The 19,175-nt window shown below is 38.8% G+C and overlaps 1 protein-coding gene across 1 annotated transcript in view; it reads left to right on the top strand.

Moving 5' to 3' along the window:
* Positions 1-19,175, top strand: part of CFAP52 (cilia and flagella associated protein 52) — a 43,504-nt gene that overhangs the window by 9,667 nt on the left and 14,662 nt on the right. The window contains exons 2-8 of the mRNA XM_004433067.3: positions 206-405; positions 795-931; positions 4,442-4,570; positions 7,281-7,380; positions 8,289-8,405; positions 11,102-11,202; positions 14,065-14,235. Coding sequence (XP_004433124.1) covers positions 206-405; positions 795-931; positions 4,442-4,570; positions 7,281-7,380; positions 8,289-8,405; positions 11,102-11,202; positions 14,065-14,235 — 955 coding nt within the window. The remainder of the gene's footprint in view (positions 1-205; positions 406-794; positions 932-4,441; positions 4,571-7,280; positions 7,381-8,288; positions 8,406-11,101; positions 11,203-14,064; positions 14,236-19,175) is intronic.

The raw sequence follows: 19,175 nt of genomic DNA, 5'->3' as shown, positions 1-19,175 counted from the left end.
GGGAGATTATTATTCACGTTAAAATTTAAGAAATGATATACTAGACCGACCTCTTTGTCAGTAGAATAAGATTACCCATGACCCCCTACACACACTTATTTTAGTTGAACTAAGGCTTATTTCAAAACTATTCTCTTTTATACTCAATTTTTAAGTTACCAGCCTCTTGCGCACCTGATTATTATTTTTAATCTTCCTCTTTTAGGACATGTGCCCACCGGTCTGAAATGCCATCCTGACCAGGAGCATCTGATCTACCCTCTGGGTTGCACAATCCTCATTCAGGCGATAAACACTCAGGAGCAGAATTTCCTACACGGTCATGGCAACAACGTCTCCTGCGTGACCATCTCCAAGAGCGGAGTCTACCTCGCCTCTGGACAAGTCACCTTCATGGGCTTCAAGGTGAGTACACTGAACATAATGCCCTGTGAACTGATTCAGAGGTGCCTCCCTAGCAAAACCACCCACTTCAGGTTAGCCCTGTGCTGCCCCATGCTTTTCCCTCCCTCTTCTTCCTCTCGACTTCTCTCTGAGCTCATTGTCGTTCTAGCCGGTTGAGAGTGAAGGGAGCTGGTGTTTTTACACCAGATGTTACAACTCATGACTGATAACGCTCAGGAACGAAAGTCCCTGCTTGAAACTGTTTCCATTTTGTTGCTATCATGTTTGTGGGACGTGATCTAGTTCCTAGAAAAGTGACGTTACTGACTATTTTTCACCGAGAGAGGTAGCTATCTCCTCAGATTCTTTCAAAGCCTGTCTCTGATTTGACAGTGTATTCTTGCCCCCAGGCAGATATCATTTTGTGGGATTATAAGAAAAGGGAGCTGATTGCTCGGCTGTCACTTCACAAGGGCAAAATCGAAGCTCTGGCCTTTTCACCAAATGATTTGTACTTGGTGTCACTAGGAGGCCCAGACGATGGAAGGTAATGAATATTTACTTATTTTCCACCGGGCATATTTCTAGACATGTCATGTACCCTCTCGCCTCAAACATTCTCTGTTGGCCTGTCTATATTTGAGTGTGTGTTGTGTGAAAAGCCTATGAGGAAAATACCATAGGACAGTGGGTCTCAATCCTGGCTGCACATTGAAATCAACTGGGGAGCTAAGGAAATTACTGATGCTTGGCTCCACCCTCAGAGAGTGTGATTGATTGGCCTGGGCTTTAGGAGTTGTGAAAGATTCCCAGGTGATTCAAATGTGCAGCTAAATTTGAGAACCATTGCTGTAAAGGTGACATCATCATTGTCATCATCATCGTCATTGTCATCATGATAGACAACAGCTGATTTTTATTGGGCACTTACTATGTGACACGTGGGTGCTGAGCACTTTAACTGCATCATCTCATTTAAGCCTCATGAGGTTGGAGCTATTAGGGCCATATGACAGATGGGGAAGAAAAGTCACCAGCTAGTAAGTAGCAGAGCTGGGAGAAAAACCCTGGCAGTGTGACTCCAGAGGTGGCGTTTGTAACTTGCCTCGCCAAGACGGGGTCTTTGCCCTCAAGGAACTCAGTCAAGTTTAGTAGGCAGAGAATATATACAAAATGAAATTGGGGAAAAAAAGTATTTAAAAGCATTGTATTAGGAAGAACAATCAAGGAACATAGTCTGTAGAAGAAAAATAACAACCTGAGGTCTGTGTAGGATTTAATACTTTGGTGCCGTTTTACAGATATTTTCTTGTTTGAGCTTCACAGGTTTTTACAGAGGAAATTTACATGTGTGTGTAGTCACACATTGACAGTTCTCCATATTCAGCAAGTCCACAAAGTTTTCATGAGATTTACTCCTCTAATAGTCATTCCCTTGCCGTGGAAGCAGTCACACCTTCCCTGGGCCATCCCCATTGGACTGTTTTTGATAAGAAATGTATCCAGAAGCCATCCATTAACATTCTTAGCTCAACTTAAAGCAATTGTTCTCAATCTTGGTGCACACTGGAATCACCTGAGGAAAATTTAGAACTCCTGACGCCTGGGTGCCACCCCCAGAGATTCTTGGAGCTTGGCGATTAGGCCGCGGCTACCCCTAGCGCATGCCAGAGAGATGCCAAGGCTGGGCCTTGGGGGAGAAAAAATGGCCCCTTAACCAAGGTTAATCTGCAAAACTGTTCGTTTCCTCTGTCATTTCAAGCTTAATTTTAGGCTATCTAAAATTTGCTTGCAGAAAATTGGGGGATGTTGAGAAAAACATTCTAAAGAAAGCTTCTTTTCTAAAGACAGGAAGAAAAACCGGTCTAAAGACAGGAAAATGCAATATGCCCATCCCTGAGTAGTCACAGTGGCAAGGAGGATGGGGTTCTGCCACTGGTTTTGGACAGTCAGGGGTCAACCGTGAACCTGTGGGAGGGTCCATTCTACCCAAACCACCTGGCTTCTACGCAGAGGAGGAGGAACAGAAGGGATGCTGGGAACTGCAGTGGACTTTCTACAGTTTGCTTGTGCATGTATTTTTTATAGGATTTTGCAACCTTTTTATGAAACTTTTTTTGCATTAATGTTATCGTACTATCCATGTTGTAATACAACCTGCTTTTTGATTAACTTTATACCAAGGATGTCTTCTATGTCTATGCATATAGACATACATATCACTCTTTGCAATGACTGTATGGTATTCCATTATACGGGTGTGCTGGAATTTATTTGGCCAACTCTCTATCTATGTCAGTGCCTTTTATTTATATTTAAATTTTAAAGTTGTGTTTGAAAAATTAAATCTATACCTGTCCATGGCTTATAAAGAAAGTGTGTTGTCCTACTATGCAGCAGGATTCAAAATTCGTATCCCCTCCACCATGAAGAGTGCTACTCTCTGGAGGCACTTGGATTCTTTTTTTACAGCTTTATTGAAATATATTTCATATACCATAAAATTCACCCATTTAAGGTGTACAGTTGAGTGATTTCTAGTATAGTGGCTAGTTGAGTGGGATTTTTTTTTTTTTTGCCAGAATACTTCCTCAAGGAAATTTTTTATGTTGTGTTGGGCAACCATCACCACAATCAATTTTAGAACATGTTCAACACTCCGAAAAAGAACCTCTATGCCCATTAGTAGTCACTCTCCATTCCTGCTCTACCACTACCCTCCCAGCCCCAGGCAAGCACTAATCTACTTTCTGTGTCTATAGATTTGCCAGTTCTAGACATTTCACATAAATGGAATCATACCATATGTGGTCCTTTGTGACTGACTTCTTTCATTGAGCGTAATGTTTTCAAGGTTCATCCATACTGTGGCATGTGTCAGTACTTCATTCTTTTCATTGTCAAATAATATTCCACTGTATGAATATACCACATTTTCTTTATCCATTCATCAGATGATGGACTTTTTGGTTGTTTCCACTTTTAGGCTATTAGTAATAATGCTCCTGTCAACATTCATATACAAGATTTTGTCTGGATGTTTGTTTTCATTTCTGTTGGGTATGAGGTACTTGGTTTTAAGAGTCTTTTTTTTTTTTTGGTTCATCTACTTATCATCATAACTTTTTAAGTGATATGCTTTCAATTTTTCCACTTTAGATGGTACCTACCAATTTCCTACTAAGAAAAAACAATAATTTATAGGTCTTATACAACCTCCTACCTCCCCATTCCTGGAGATCTTGGTTATACTTTGATTTTAGACTACCTATGATAATACACTCCACATGTAGAAAATTTGGGAAATATAGATAGGCATGTTTTTACATTAACAAAGTTTGTAACATTTGCATTCTTTTTCTTTAAAACTTTTATTTAAATTTTTAACATTATAGCCCTCACCAGCATTTTTGGTATTATTATCCAAACACTATCCAATTTAGGACGAAGTTGTATGATTGCACCCAGAAAGACGGAAATGTAACCTAAAGGGGTGCTTCCCAAAGTGTGTGGTCCCCAGACCAACAGCATCACCTGGGACTTTTTAGAAAAGCAAATTGTCAGGCCCACCCCAGATCTCCTGAATCAGAAACTCTGGGGGCGGGTCCTAGCAGTCTCCGCTTTAACAAGCCTTCCATGTGATCCTGCTACACGTTCAAGTTTAAGAACACAGCCTTATGTCATCATCTTTATTGCACTTTTTTTTTTTTGGCTGGAGTACTTCCCCAAGGAAATCTCTTACATGAGATAACGGGGTGGTAAACTTTTATGCCTTGCATGTCTGAAAATGCCTTTATTTTAGCATCAGACTTGATTGACAGGCTTACTGATTTCTGGCCTCATCATCATTTTCCTTCAAAACTTTTTAAGTGTTACCCATTCATCTTCTAATATCGAGTGTGACTGAGAGATTTCTGGGGGTCAGTGTAATTGTTGTGTTCCTTTGTAAGTAACCTGCTTTGTGATTATATTTTTCTTTCTAGAACCACTAAAAGAGCTGTTTCTTGTTTTGCAAGCCTGTTTTCCCCTGACCACTTTGCCCCTCTCGTGTTGGCAGTGTGGTGGTGTGGAGCATAGACAAGAGAGACGCCATCTGCGGCAGCCCGGCGGCCGGCCTCAACGTTGGGAATGCCACCACGGTGGTCTTCTCGAGGTGCCGGGACGAGATGTTCATTACTGCTGGGAAGTACGTGGCTGCAGTCGGGGTTTTCAGAACTCGTAAATGACTGTATTTGCTTGTGCAGAAAACATGGTGATTCCACTTTGCGGGAATATGTTTTTAGTCCTGGAAAAATATCATACGCCATACATTTCATTATTTTGTAGTCATTAAAAATCCTTTAAGCTGAAAGTCTTTTAAATATGGTTATTTGAAAATTCTGTGCCTCCTACTGAAAGGGTTCTGCTTGTCTGCTAAACTCCTTTCAGGTTCTGGTGTGTTTGTTACTGATAACACATTACCTACAGTCCTTACTCAGAGGAATTTGCACAGTTGCACAGATTCACTTACTAGTTGATGTTTCTTACCACCTGCTCTTGATTAAGGTCTCATGAAATGACTATTCGTGGATGAACTGTGCCAGGAAGTTTCACATGTTTGACTATTAGCCATATGAGAGAATTTCCGGTAGGGTCAGCTTTACCCAGCTAGTGGGGACCAAGCTGAAGGTCTGAACAGAGGCCAGCGTCTGTCTGACAGAAGAAATTAATTTACAGATTCACAGATTCAATGAGAGCCCTGTTTAGAGTTTGAAGTGAAGGTTAAACCCATATGAAGGCATCCTCTTTTATGTCATATACCAGTTCTAATGTCAGAAATCTGTAAATGTAGGGTCGAAGTATATGTTGGATGGAACTGTGCTTTTCAACCCATCTCTGGTGTCCTGCGAGAGGCACACGTCATTGGTTACTATTCCAGCCAGAGTAAGAACGTGTGCTGTCGTACATCTGTACTGTTTTCTGTCCCCACCTTGTGATATGCAGCACGCATTTGCTCCATGGCTAATTATGAGGAAGGATTTATTCAGAGGCCTTGAAACTAACTGGCTGGCATGAAAGCCAGCCCCTAAGGAGTGAATCTTATTAAGACAGTACTCTGATCCTAGAGCAGCTGACCATGCCTACCCCATCTTCAGAGGCTACTCATGACCATGAAGCTCCTCAGCTCCTTTCAGGTTTGCAGAGTGGTTGGTTTTATGGGGGTCTTTCTGCTGCCCAGCAGCTGCTTACACAGCAGGCATCAGCCCATTCTGATGTCCGTGGACAACATTTCTCCAGGAGTCAAAACTTGAATTTAAACCAAACCAAAAAAAATTTTTGTAGGACAGTCTATATTAGAGATCTGCTTTAATTTCATATGACACTGAAAACAGAAAATGTTAGCACTTAAGTAAGATTTCTGGTATGGCTACCCTATACACTGGGTTCTCCATGATGGTCCCAATTTCGGGTATTCCATTATATTGTCCCCCATGAGATGTCCTACAAATTCTAATATTTCAGCATCCAAATGACATCTACCAAGAAGGCCATGGAAAAGCTGATTTTTTAAAAAATTTGGAGGTACATTCAAAATACTTATTGAGTACTTACTATGTGCATTACTCTGAGGACTAAAAAAAAAAAGGAAGACTGAATTTGATCTATATATATATATTTTTTTTTAAAGATTTTATTTATTTATTTATTTTCCCCCAAAGCCCCAGTAGATAGTTGTATGTCATAGCTGCACATCCTTCTAGCTGATGTATGTGGGACACGGCCCCAGCATGGCCAGAGAAGCGGTGTGTCGGTGCACGCCCGGGATCCGAACCTGGGCCGCCAGCAGTGGAGCGCACGCACTTAACTGCTAGGCCACGGGGCCGGCCCTGATCAATAGATCAAGACTAATTTTTAAATTAGTCTTTTCTGCCTTAGGGTATTAGCTGAAGTCTTTGTGATATTCACTGTGATATTTTTATAGAATTATTAATTCAGATTAACTCAACATACAATGATTAAATACCAACTGTATGCCAAGTCTTGTCTGAGGTGCTGATTTTGTTTGAATTTTAGTTGTTTCATCTCATTTCTCCTCTTTGAAGACAGGACTCTCCATAATGGAGTACTTCCCTTTAAAAAAATTTCCTCACAACTCAGTTCATTGTTGTTAGTGCCATCAAGTCAATTCTGACTCCTGGCGACCCTGTGTACAGCAGAGTGGAACCCTGCCAGGTCTTTCTGTGCCATCCTCTGTGCTCCACTGCTATTCATAGGGTTTTCATGGCAAAATTTTTCAGAAGTGGGCAGCCAGATCCTTCTTCCTAGTCTGTCTTATTATGGAAGCTCTGCTGAAACCTGCCCACCATGGATGACTCTGCTGGTATTTGAGATACTGGTGGCACAGATTTCAGCATCACAGCAATACACAGCCACCATAGCATGACAACCAACAGATGGGTGGTGGTGTTCCCTGACCGGGAAAAATGGTGGTGAGAGCACTGGATCTTAACCACTAGGCCACCAGGGCTAGTTTCACAACTCAATACCTTGAAAGAAACATACTTAATGAACTCTGGTTTGTTCTTCATTTGTTTACTTGTTTATTTGTATGTTTGTCTTCATTATAGCGGATAGAGTGTGCACTTCAAAGTGAGAGAGAGCAGGGTCTGAATCCTTGCTCTGCTGTGTATAGGCTCTGTGTTTTCTCATTTGGGGAGTGGGGGATCATAAAACCTACCTCCCAGCGTGGGATTGAGGATTGAGAGGAAGATCTTATGCAGAGCACTAGGCCATAACAACCCTCAAACATGCCTAGTTCTCTTGCCTTCAACTTCTCCTTCAAGAGAATACAGACAGAGAAGAGATGAAGCGGTTCTTAAATGAGTACCTTTTGACCGTGAGTTTCTTTTCTATAGTGGGACAATTCGAGTATGGGAACTGGATCTCCCAAATAGAAAAATCTGGCCAACTGAGTGCCAAACAGGACAGATGAAAAGAATCGTCATGTGTCTGACAGTAAGTACTACTTTAAGTGTTATTTAAGAAAGTAACTGTCATTACAAGTTCTTGTTAACAGTACTGACCAAGATGTGTGTATGTGTGTGTGGATACATGTATACACGTACCTTGGGCAGAGGTGGGGAGGTGAGGTCTGGACATATGGGATATTGAGGGGGCTCAGGTGAGGGAGAGTCTCACTTCTGGAGCTCCTTTCAGAAGTGGGAGAGGAGCTGCCTAGACACAGCTCTGGGTAGTTCTTGTTTTACTGGGACCTGGGCTGCCATCAGACACCGGCAACCTGCCTCACCTCGGGGGAAGCAGTACAGCCAGGAAGCACTCAGAGCCCACTGCACATCCCTATGCCACTTATGTTATTTCTGCCACCAGAAATAAAGTTTCTAACAATGAAAACATTGTTGAAATGCAGTCTCTTCCATAAAAAAGAATTATTCATATATTTTTAATGTGGATTCATACATATAACTCCATTCTCCTTTGAATTGTTCCTCTTGTTTAATGCATAGTCATTTTATGAATATAGGCTTTGGAAAATATGAGAAAAAGCAAATACATATTCTCTTTGGAGGAGGACACCTTCATTCTAGGAGCCCTTTAGAGGTGTCTCAGGAGTTGGAACCGGCAGACCAACATTGTACTAACATCAGACACAAGTAGACTTCAAGTGAAATGCACAGGCTAATTGGACTCTAATATTTCCTCCAGTTCTGAGTTTGGCCCTGATTCTGCTCCCCTCAGAGCTGTTCTTATGCATCTTTGAGTCTGAGGAAATAGAAGTAGCCATGAACACCTTCATAGATCTTCTTGGGGTTTCAGAGAAAGCTCATCTCATCCCCGATCAGGGGCTCGTGGGCATCACTGAGGAAACCCAGGTCTTCAAATTTCTTTTTCTCTCTGATCCCCAGATGGCCAGTGATGACAGCTTTTTCTACCTTGGCACCACAACTGGAGATATCCTAAAAATGAACCCTAGGACTAAACTGCTGGCAGACACTGGGCCTGTAAAGGACAAATTCAGTCTGGTGAGTAGAGACCATCCAAGTCTGCTCTGCCCTGCCGTTTTCTAGTGATTTCTTCCCTCCACTGGCAGCACAGACTTACATTAAGAAAGAGTCTGTGGAAAAATGAAAAAGCCTGTGATGTACCCAAGGCCACACCTACATTTTCAAAGTGCGGTGACTAGTTCACTAAGCCCTCATCTGTGGTTTATATTCAGGGCAAAGATATTCCTAGGTGTCCTCAATTAAGGAATCAGAACTGCAAGTTTTCTCGTATCTTTAAAGCACAGGACCTGTGGCCTTGTGATTTGTAACCACATTGGTTCCAGCATTTGGGCCACCCTGTTGCCATATGTAAGAGACATGTGCTCTTTGATCTACAAGAATATATCTACATAATTTTTATCTAATGTATTAACTAGATCTTAGATTTTAGCCTCAGCCGACGTTATAAGTCATGAGCAAGACCTAGAAATTATTGATTGTTTATATTTGTAGAATTCCTAACAATTCTGGTTAAAAGTCCAGTGAGAGACTTTGATATTTAAACCAAAATAAAAGCCTTTGATCAAAGGATAATTTTACAGGATAAGTGCTGCTATTTCCAGTACCCCAGAAAGTTACAAGGGCTGTTTCTAGTAAACTTTGAATTTGAAAGCTTGTGCTAGGTTCTGTACCTGCCAATCTCATGTCTGATAATAAAACAGATGGTTCTAACTAAGCTTAGACACTTCTCCTCTTAGCAGATATTCCCAAGAAGCTTTGAAATATTGCAGTATGTTCCTGGGAAGATGTCAGAGTTTTCTTAACCACACAATCATTTAATATTCAAGCTTTTAAGGTGATGCATAAGAATAGAAGAAAACTGTAGTATAGGTAGAGAAGAGTTTAGAAATAATCCCACAGGAGATCAAGGTGTAGTCCACATCAATGTTTTTAAAATTATTGTTAGGAGAGGGATTCCAATATATTAAACAGATAAAAGCAAAGCAGATCAGGTTAAAGGAGAACAAGGATTAGAGCCCTGACAGTCCTAACTCCTGAGACATCCCCAAAGGGCCCCATAAAACACTATGTGAAAATGACTCATCTTGATATTTTTGCCTCCCCAGCACCTGGGCTCTAAGTGCCTCTCCAGAAAAGATGCTGGCTGTCTTAATGTTCCTCCAACCTTTGTCACTTAAGTGCCATCCATAGTGGCACTATGGATGCTTTAATTCCTGACCATTTAGGTCTGACGGTAAATTCCACAAAGCAATGGTTCCAAGGTGCCTTTTATACAAGTGGAAAGAAAATAATGCTTAATGGGGTGAAGGGATATAAGGTGTTAGTGAAGACATTTGGTTGGAATATCAAGTGATCTTGGGCAGTTACCCATTTTGAAACTCTACTTAAATGTTTGCTCTATGGTTAGAAAGGTAAAGAATTAGAATGGTTTCAAATGGACCTATTAGGCAGACAGCACTAAAACGAGGAAGAAGATGATAACGATGATCATCATCGTATTAAAAACAGTACATTCTCAACAAATGATGTGTCAGACATGGAGCAAAGCACCTTCCTTGTGTTATCTCATTTGATCCTCACCACAGTCTGGTGAGATAGGTGCCATTTTCATCCCTGCTCCACAGATGAGGAAACTGAGGCACGTGCCATTTAAGATCTTATGGCTAGCGAGTAGTAGAGCTGAGATTTGAACCCAGGCTGACTGGCTCCAGAACCTGCGCACTTGAGCGATATCATCTATAGTTTCAAAAAAGTGAGTTTAGAAATTGAACATACGTACCTTTGAGGCTCTGTTGAACTCTGTCCCTTGCTTCCCCAAGTCCCCGAACAAATGCTGAGAATATTCGCTCCAGGGCCGTCTCCTCGTGGGCCAGGCATTCATCCCGTTGTCCTGCTGTGACACATCTCGAGTTGGGGGTGGGGTGCAGGAGAGGAGAGCATATACTTCTGGTCCATGCCTTCATATTTTTGAGCCTTGGTTTCTCTTCTCAAACATCATGAAATGCCTTTTGAGGCAAAACAGGCAAAATTCAATTTAAAGTAACTTGACAGGACATAATATTTATTTAGAAATATTCAAGCTTTATTAAGACACAAATCTATAAAGTCATTAGCTATAGTATCATGGAATGTTTTAAAATAAAATTGTTGGTCATGCACATTTTAAAATTAGAACTTCATAGTAGGTGCTATAAAATGGCCATGATAAGTCCCCTTTGAATTTAAATGTTTCCTATAATTAACTGCAGGCTTTAATTCAGAAAAGTGAACAATAAGGAGCCTTCTGTGCTTTCCCTGGATGTTGAATATGGTCTCTGCATTATTAAGTTCTGGTGAAAACAGTGGCAACTGAGGAACTCGTTGCTGTGGCTGTGCTTATGCCTTCTGTTCCAACTGCATTTGAGTGGATATAAAAGGGTTGATTTTTACTAGATTAAAAATGCGCAGGTGGTTTTAAAGGGAGAAGGTTTGGTGAATCGTGTTTGCTCCTTGCAGGACCAGGAGGGCTGCTTCCTGGCACACCAGCTTCTTGTTGGCACTGAGCCCTTTCGGCCAGCCCGGGGATGCATCACTGGCAATACCTTCATGAGCTCGTCCAAGCAACGTGTGGCAGCATTGACTCGGCCTTGGCCATGCTCATTGTGTCCGGTCACACACTGATTCTTAGTCATGAAACCATTTGGCCTTTTTCTTACTGTTGTTTCTCCCCCTAGGGAGTGTCGGCTATCAAGTGCCTGAAGATGGGAGGTTTGTTGGTGGGCTCTGGCGCCGGGTTGCTGGTCTTCTGTAAAAGCCCCAGCTATAAACCCATCAAGTAAGTTCCAGGCCCCACAGGGTTGGGATGGGGAGATGGGGAGAGACCCACCAGAGGGAGGTTTGCTTAAAGCCAGCAACTAAGTGATATTGGCAAAGGGATATTTGGTTAAAGAATCTCATCTTGCTGTTAAAATGAGTAGTTGGAATCACAGTAGGTGGTAGTTTCTTTGCCAATGAAAAGACAATGACTTATGTTGAATTAAGCCAAAGTGGTCCACTATTACCCACAGGGATACTGCCCCTTCTAATAAATATGTAAGTTATCATTTAGCTAATACATTGAGCCATGACAGAGGAAATATGCTGTTATAAACTTATCCAACCAATAACCTCAAATTTCAAAGTTTCAAAATTGGTTTATTCAATGAGATTTATTATGCAATGGGTACCTATTATGTGCCAGGCACTCTGCTATTAGTTAAAGCATTTGAATACAAGTTTTAATATAAATAGCTGACATTCACCAGCTATTTCTATGGGCCAGATACTATGCTATGTACTTTTCATGGCTTATCTAATTAAAATAAAATGAAATGAAACCTTATACATTCTCATTAACAAGAATTTATTGAGCACCTCCTTCCTCCAAACCAATGTGCCAGATGCTACTAAAAAAATAAAATACAGTTTATTTTAACTTACAGTCTGGTTTGGGGATGAGGTATATACACAATGAAAATTCACTATAATACTAGATAATATATAAACACAAATCTCATGGTCCAGATAAAGTAAAATATATCATGGATGTTGTAGAGAAGATCTGAGAAGGGAGTGATCTTGTTGGGATGGAGAGGTCAGGAAAGATGCTTCACAGAGGACCAGAGATAGAACTTGAACTTAGCTTCAACAAAATCCAGACACCCCTAGACATGTTCCTGTGGGCTCTGCCAGCTCCAAGGGAGCCAGGGGTAGTTGCATACGCATTGTAGAAACAAGCATCAGCTGTCTTCATTCAAACAAATCTGTATTGAGCACTCACTATGTACCAGGCACTATTCTAGGTCCTTGGGATCTATCAATGAATAAATCAAACAACGAATGAAAAGAAACAAAAATCCCTGCCCTCACGGAGCTTACATTCCAGCATGAGGGAAACGACAATAAACAGTAAACAGGTAAAGTACATAGTATGAACCGGTGATGAGTACAATGGAGACGATGGAGTAGGATGTGGAGTAAGGGGGCTCGGTTTTGAAGGCAGACAGGGGACAGGTTGCAATTTTAAATTCAGTGCTCAGAATAGGTCTTATTGGGAATATGTTTGGACCAGTTTTGTGTTTGTATGAAGGGGAATAAGAGCGGGAGGCAACTTAAGAACGATGTTGGGTAGACTCTGGACACGTGAAGTGAGTATAGTAAATCAACCCCCTAATTTTTTAACTCCTTGTTTTTAATACACAAGTGGTCCCATTGTAATGAAGATAATTAGACTCAAAGCAGTTATTACAAGATTTGTGCTATAAATGTCTCCAAAAAACCCTGTGTGACAGCATAGGCTCAAACTGGATGCAGTGATTTCTGCCTCCTTGGGTTTTAGTAGATTGAGAAGGCAGCTCACATGAGAGGTCGTGGGACTGGAGAGGAGAGGAGTAAGATAAAACAGACCTTAGGAGTGCAGAGACCCCTGGCCTTGCCCCTGAGCGCTGGGCTCCACCTATCTTCTAGGGAGCCCTGGTGCCAACAGTCAGTATTTCTTGGCTGCCCCCTATGGGCTCCTGTACGTTACCTCTATCATCTCTAATCTTCACCGCAACCCTGTAAAGAAGGAATTACTCTGTGGTTGAGTAAACTGAAGCCTAGAGATTTCTGGCAACTTGTCCAGAGGCACAGAGTTCTTGTTAGTGAAGGAGCTGGGATATGGCTTGGCGTCTATCCTTGCTTCATTTACCATTCTGTGTCCCACCAACAAGTGAATCTTTGTAAAATACTGCATTTCCCTTGCTGGTTCCTTGCACAACATCCCCCATTGAGTTCTTATTGTCAAAGCTAAATGAGTTGCAGAGCAAGGTTGGGTTTCTAGAGCCTCATTCATTTATATATTCTTTTTTTTTTAAAGTTCATACTTGTTAAACATTTGGGGAGCAGGGGGATCTGAAATGTGAAAGAAGATAAAGATAATCTTCTCAAAGTTCTAGTGAAGATAGCCGCTATAAACATTTTGTTATTTCTTCTTGTCTACATTATTCATATAACTTTTAAAATAATTGTACTTATTTTATATATAATTTTGTATTCTGATTTTTTACTTAACACAAACATAATACATATTTTCAATATTACTACATAATCTTTTTAAAATTATCATGGTAAAAAATATGTATACTCCATAATCATTTAAATGTGGTTTTAATGGCTAGGCAAATATTCTTTGCAGTTGCTGTCCCATCGATCATTTAACCATTCCACTACAATTGGATATTTAGGTTGCTTCCAACATTTCACTCTTTTAAATAACATTATAATAACATCCTTTGACATAAATGTTTTCTTCCCCTGATTTTAGGATAATTTCCCAGAAATAGAATTAATAAAGTATTTAATTGACATGGTCATTTGTGCCCACAGCCTTGCCTGGAATGTTCTCTCTATCCAAATCCTACCTGTGTTGCACAACCCTTTCAGACTATATTTCACTGATGAAGCTTCTCTGACTATTGTAACCTATGCTTGCCTCTCCCTTTGCTGACTACGGGTACCCACTATTATGAGTAACTTCTGCCTTTCGAATTGTGTCACTTCCTTGAAGGCATGCCCCAGCTCATATACCTGATTTGTAACCTGTAATGCTTCGGATGGTTAATAAATACATACTCATCAATTGAGTGAATCTACTTCACCTTTTTGCTTCTTTTTAAAGGAAAATCCAGTTGCAAGGTGGCATCACTTCTATCACACTTCGAGGGGAAGGACACCAGTTTTTTGTAGGAACAGAAGAATCACACATTTATCGTGTCAACTTCACAGATTTCAAAGAGACTCTCATTGCAACTTGTCACTTTGAAGCTGTCCAGGACATTGTCTTTCCATTGTAAGTAGAAGAGGAAAATATTTTTGCCCCTAAAAACAAGAACGTGGCGATTTGATGCAGTGTGCAAGGAAATTTAATTTTATTAATGTATTTTCAACATTTATTAATATAATTATGATTTTTTTCTCCTTAACTTTTTCTATTGTAGTGAATTATTTCAATAGACTCTCTATTGCTTTCACTGTGCTGCTATATTAGTTTTCATAATTCAGATTTATATTGGGCTTCTTTAGAATGTTGACTTTTCTAATAAATCCATCATGGAAAGGGTAAATAGACGGGCAAAACTTTTTATGTTTTCTCGATATCGTCTGCAAAAAGCTCAGTAGTGCCTTTTTCATCTTGGGTCTTCTAGATTTGGCAGACTTTATGGTGGTGGGCATAAGACGTCTGTGGACCTAGTTGCTGTATTTCTTGGTAAATCCCTCACAAAACAAGTGAAACAACCATCAGCAGTTCTGATATCAAAAAGAGCTTCAGTCATAGTTTACCATTATTTGATTTTGAAAAACGTTTTGTCTTTGGTGAGATTCATTCCATGAAGTTGGTCAGGCAGTTTTTGCTCTGAACTTCCTCAGTAGTTAGCTTGCATTTACAAAACTCAAATCACTGTTCTGCAGGTAGCAAGACTCATTTTGAAAACTCAGTCCTTAAGATCATGAAGTGTAGTTTGGTTCCCTGAGTCATGTGATTAAGCTCTTCCAAATATTTCTAAGAGTGAAAATGGCTGGTGCCTCCCATTAGGTGAATCTTCACTTGAAAATTGGTCATTTCCTCTCTGTCTCACTTTTTCCTCTTTCTCTAAGGAGCTTGGTAGAATCAATCTGTAAAATTATTTCGTCCTGGTGCCTTTTATAAGGGTAAGTTTTTAACTATCTTTTTAAAATTTATTATATAGTTATTAATCTATTCAGGTTTGTGCTTCGTCTTTTTCTTTTTTCTTAAACAGCTTTATTGAAATATAATTTATGTACTATAAAGTTCACCCATTTAGAACATACAACTCAATGTGTTTTTTTGGCATATTTACAGAGTTTTGCAAAGATCACCATAATCTAATTTTAGAACATTTCATTTTCCCAAAAAGACACCTACTAGCAGTCACTACCCACGACCCCTTTGCTCCCTCCTTCTCTCCCTGCTAAGTTGTGGAGGCGACTGAGGGAAAAGGAAGAACTTGGAGTAAAGAAGCATCATGTTGGGGACTGCGTTCTTCCTCTACTTGCTAACTTAGCTGTGTTTATGTACTTTGTTTTCAGTTGCTCCTACTTTGTATATCAAAACATTAATATATTGGGAAAAAATATGTATGGACCAATGCAACTTCTTCAGTATTCTGCTATCATTTGCCTATTTACCAATTGCACATGAGCTATTATACATTACAGACACACACGTTGTAGCAAAGGAAACTGTACGTCTTTTTCCAACTCCTTATTTTCAGCCTATTAGTATTGTTTAATTTTAGGTAAGTCTTGGTCTTTTAACAGAATTTAATCTATTTATACTTATTGCTATCTAATAAATTTATAGATATTTTCTATTTAACCTGCTTCCTTTTTTTTTTTTTTTTCCTTTTCTGATCTTTTGTTATAGTGATTATGTTTTATTTGATCCAGGCTTCTCCTTCCCCACTGCACATGACTTGGAAACTGTTAATTTTATTTTTATTCATTTAGTGGCTACCCTTGAATTTTTAATACACATATATAAACTCATTTTTCTGTCAAAGACTACAGTTAACCAACATTTATATCCTATCTTCCAAAAAAGCCAGAGTCTCAGCATATTTTATTTCCCTCTTCACCTTTCCCTCATCATCTCCCATGCTAAAATTATTTGGAATTATAGATCCAGATTATATTATTATTGTTTTTTACCATTAATTACTTAGATTTAACTCTAATTTTTTTTCTTTGCTTTTATCACTCTCTTTTTTTTCCACACATCTCCCTCTTAGATTCTTTTTTTTTTGGTAATTCTTTCAAGACAGTCTGTGTATAGAAAACTTGCTCCTTACTTACCTGAATATATCTTTGTTTTACCCTCAGACTTGAATGATATTTTGACTAGGAATAAAAAGAATTTTAATGAACTTTGTATTGAAGTATAATATACAGACATACAGTACATAAATCATAAGTAACCACCTCATGAAATATTACACCTCTATGACTACCGCTCTGGTCAAGCAATAGAACATTTCCATCTCCTTAAAACATCCCTCCCAATCACTATCCTCACCTTCCTCCTTAAAGATAATCACTACCTAACTTCTAGCCCCATAGATTAATTTTACCTTCTTTTGAACTTTATGTTAATGGAATAATTGAATATGTACTTTGGAGGTCATTTTTTTTTCTTTATGGAAACTTTAAATGTTGTTAATATCATACAGATCTTCTTATCCTAAGTGACTTTTGTCTAGTAGTTTTATTCGTTACTGAGATCGTTACTGTTAAAGTCTCAAGCGATGAATGTAGATTTATACCTTTATTTCTATCAGTTTTTGCTTCATATATTTTGAACACATGTTATTAGGTATATTTGTTATATCTTCCTGATATATCGATATTTTTATCATTATTAAGTCTCCCTCTTTGTCTCTAGTAATTCTCTTTTATTTGAAATCTCTTTTGTATGATATTAATATGCTCCTTCCAGCTTTCTTACTCGTTGCATTGTATATCTTTTTTTATCCTTTCATTTTTAATATATTATGTCTTTATATTTAAAGTACATCTCTTGAAACAGCATATAATTAGTTCTTGCTTTTCCATCCAATCTAATAATCTCTGCTTTTTATTTGGAATGTTTAGTCCATTTGCATTTAATACAATTTTTGATCTGATTGTAAATCTTTGGTTTTACTATTTGTTTTCTTTTATCTCATCTGTTCTTCATTCTTCTTTTACTTCTTTCCTGTCTCCTTTTGTGTTAATCAAATATTTTTATCATTCCATTTTAATTGTCGTATTGGCTTTCTAGCTATATATTTTTGCATTAGTTTTTTAGTGGTTGCTCTAAGGATAAAAATATGCATCTTTAAAATACCATAGTCTACTTAGAGTTAATATTGAATTACTTCAAGTAAAATACAGTATAGGAACTTTGAAACAGTATTTTTCCCTTAACCCTGCCCCCATCCTTAGTCCTATTGTTTTCATATATACCTATTTATATTATAAATCCATCAATACAATATTATAAATTTTGCTTTAAATAATATAAATATTCAAGAATTTAAAAGAAGAAAAGAAAAGAAAGAATATGCCTTTTTTTTCCTTACCCAAATATATGAGCATTTCTGATGCTCTTGATTCTTTCTTAAATATCTAAATTGCCATCTCGTGTCATTTCCTTCCAGCCTAAAGAAACTTGTTTAACATTTTTTAAAAATTTAGGTCTCTGTTGAAGAATTCTCTCAGTTTTCGTTTACCTGAAAACATCATTTTTTAGCCCTTCACTTTTGTTTTGTTTTTTTGTTTTTTTTTTAAAGATTTTATTTATTTTATTTTTTGCCCCCAAAGCCCCAGTAGATAGTTGTATGCCATAGCTGCACACCCTTCTAGTTGCTGTATGTGCGACTCGGCCTCAGGATGGACAGAGAAGTGGTGCCTCGATGCGCATCCGGGATCCGAACCCGGGCCGCCAGCATCGCAGCGCGCACACTTAACCACCAAGCCACAGGGCCGGCCCTAGCCCTTCACTTTTGAAGAACAGTTGTTTCACTGGTTATGGAATTCCAGGCTGATAGTTTTCTATTCATTCATTAGTTTGACTATATCGTTCCAGTTCCTTCTGGCTTCCATAGTTTCTAATGGGAAGTCATTCTATATTCTTATCATTGTTTCCCTCCTTATTATGTGTCATTTTTCTCTATTTTCAAGATTTTCTCTTTGTTTTTTATCAGTTTGACTATGATGTGTCTTGAGGTGGTTTTCTTTGTGTTTATCCTGCTTAGGGTGTGTTAAGATTTTTGGATCTGTAAGCTGATGTTTTCCACCATGTTGGAAAGTTTTCAGCCATTATTTCTTCAAAACTTTTCACCTTTTCTCTCTCCTATCCTCCTGAGATTCAAATTACACACGTGTTAAATAATTTGATATTGTCCCATAGATCTTTAGGCTGTTCATTTTTCTGCAGTCTTTTTCTCTGTTTTTTCATCATGTAATTTCTGTTAATCTACCTTCAAGTTCACAGATTCTTTTGCCATCTCTAATCTTTTGAGCCCATCTAGTAAATTTTTGATGTCAGTTATTGTCCTTTCCACATATAAAATATATATATACATATATATGTATATATATTTGTTATGATATATAATTATAATATTATACATATATAGTTTCTAGATCTCTGTTGAGATTACCTATCTGTTCATTCATCGCTATCATAGCTTCCTTTAATACTCTGAATGTATTTTCAGTAGTTGCTTTGAAGTCTTTGTCTGTTAATCCAATACTTCAGTCTACCTGAAGTCTGTTTCTTTTGACTGCATTTTTCCTGAATCATATTTTCCTATTTCTTTGCATGTCTGATTTATTTTTTGTTGAAAACTCGGTATTATAGATAATGCATTGTAGTAACTCTGAATTCTGTAGTGTTCTCTGAGGGTTGTTGTCCTGGACTCAAACTGAAAATTTTGTCTCCCTCATAGTATGCAGCAGCTGGTATTCTCATGGCTTCCACCTGCTACTTTTTTGTACTGGTTCTGGGTTCTCCTGTGGGCTTGCATAATTTGGCAGTTACCCAAGGATTTATGCAGAGATGGAGCTCATCCTCCCCATAGTTTCCTTGCTTCTAGGGATTTCCCCTTAATTTCCAGATGTTCTTCTAACTTTAGGCCCTTTCTTCTGACACATTAAGCCTGTAAGGTTCAGCTTTCTGCACCCAAGCTGAACACAGTTGGTGAATGTATTCAGGTAAAAGGCCAGAAA

The sequence above is a fragment of the Ceratotherium simum genome, chromosome 16 (genome assembly GCF_057802395.1).
Source record: "Ceratotherium simum simum isolate JZ-2026a chromosome 16, ASM5780239v1, whole genome shotgun sequence".
NCBI classification, from domain to species: Eukaryota; Metazoa; Chordata; class Mammalia; order Perissodactyla; family Rhinocerotidae; genus Ceratotherium; species Ceratotherium simum.
Note: the sequence above shows the minus strand (reverse complement) of the source record. Positions and strands in the feature narration are given on the sequence as shown.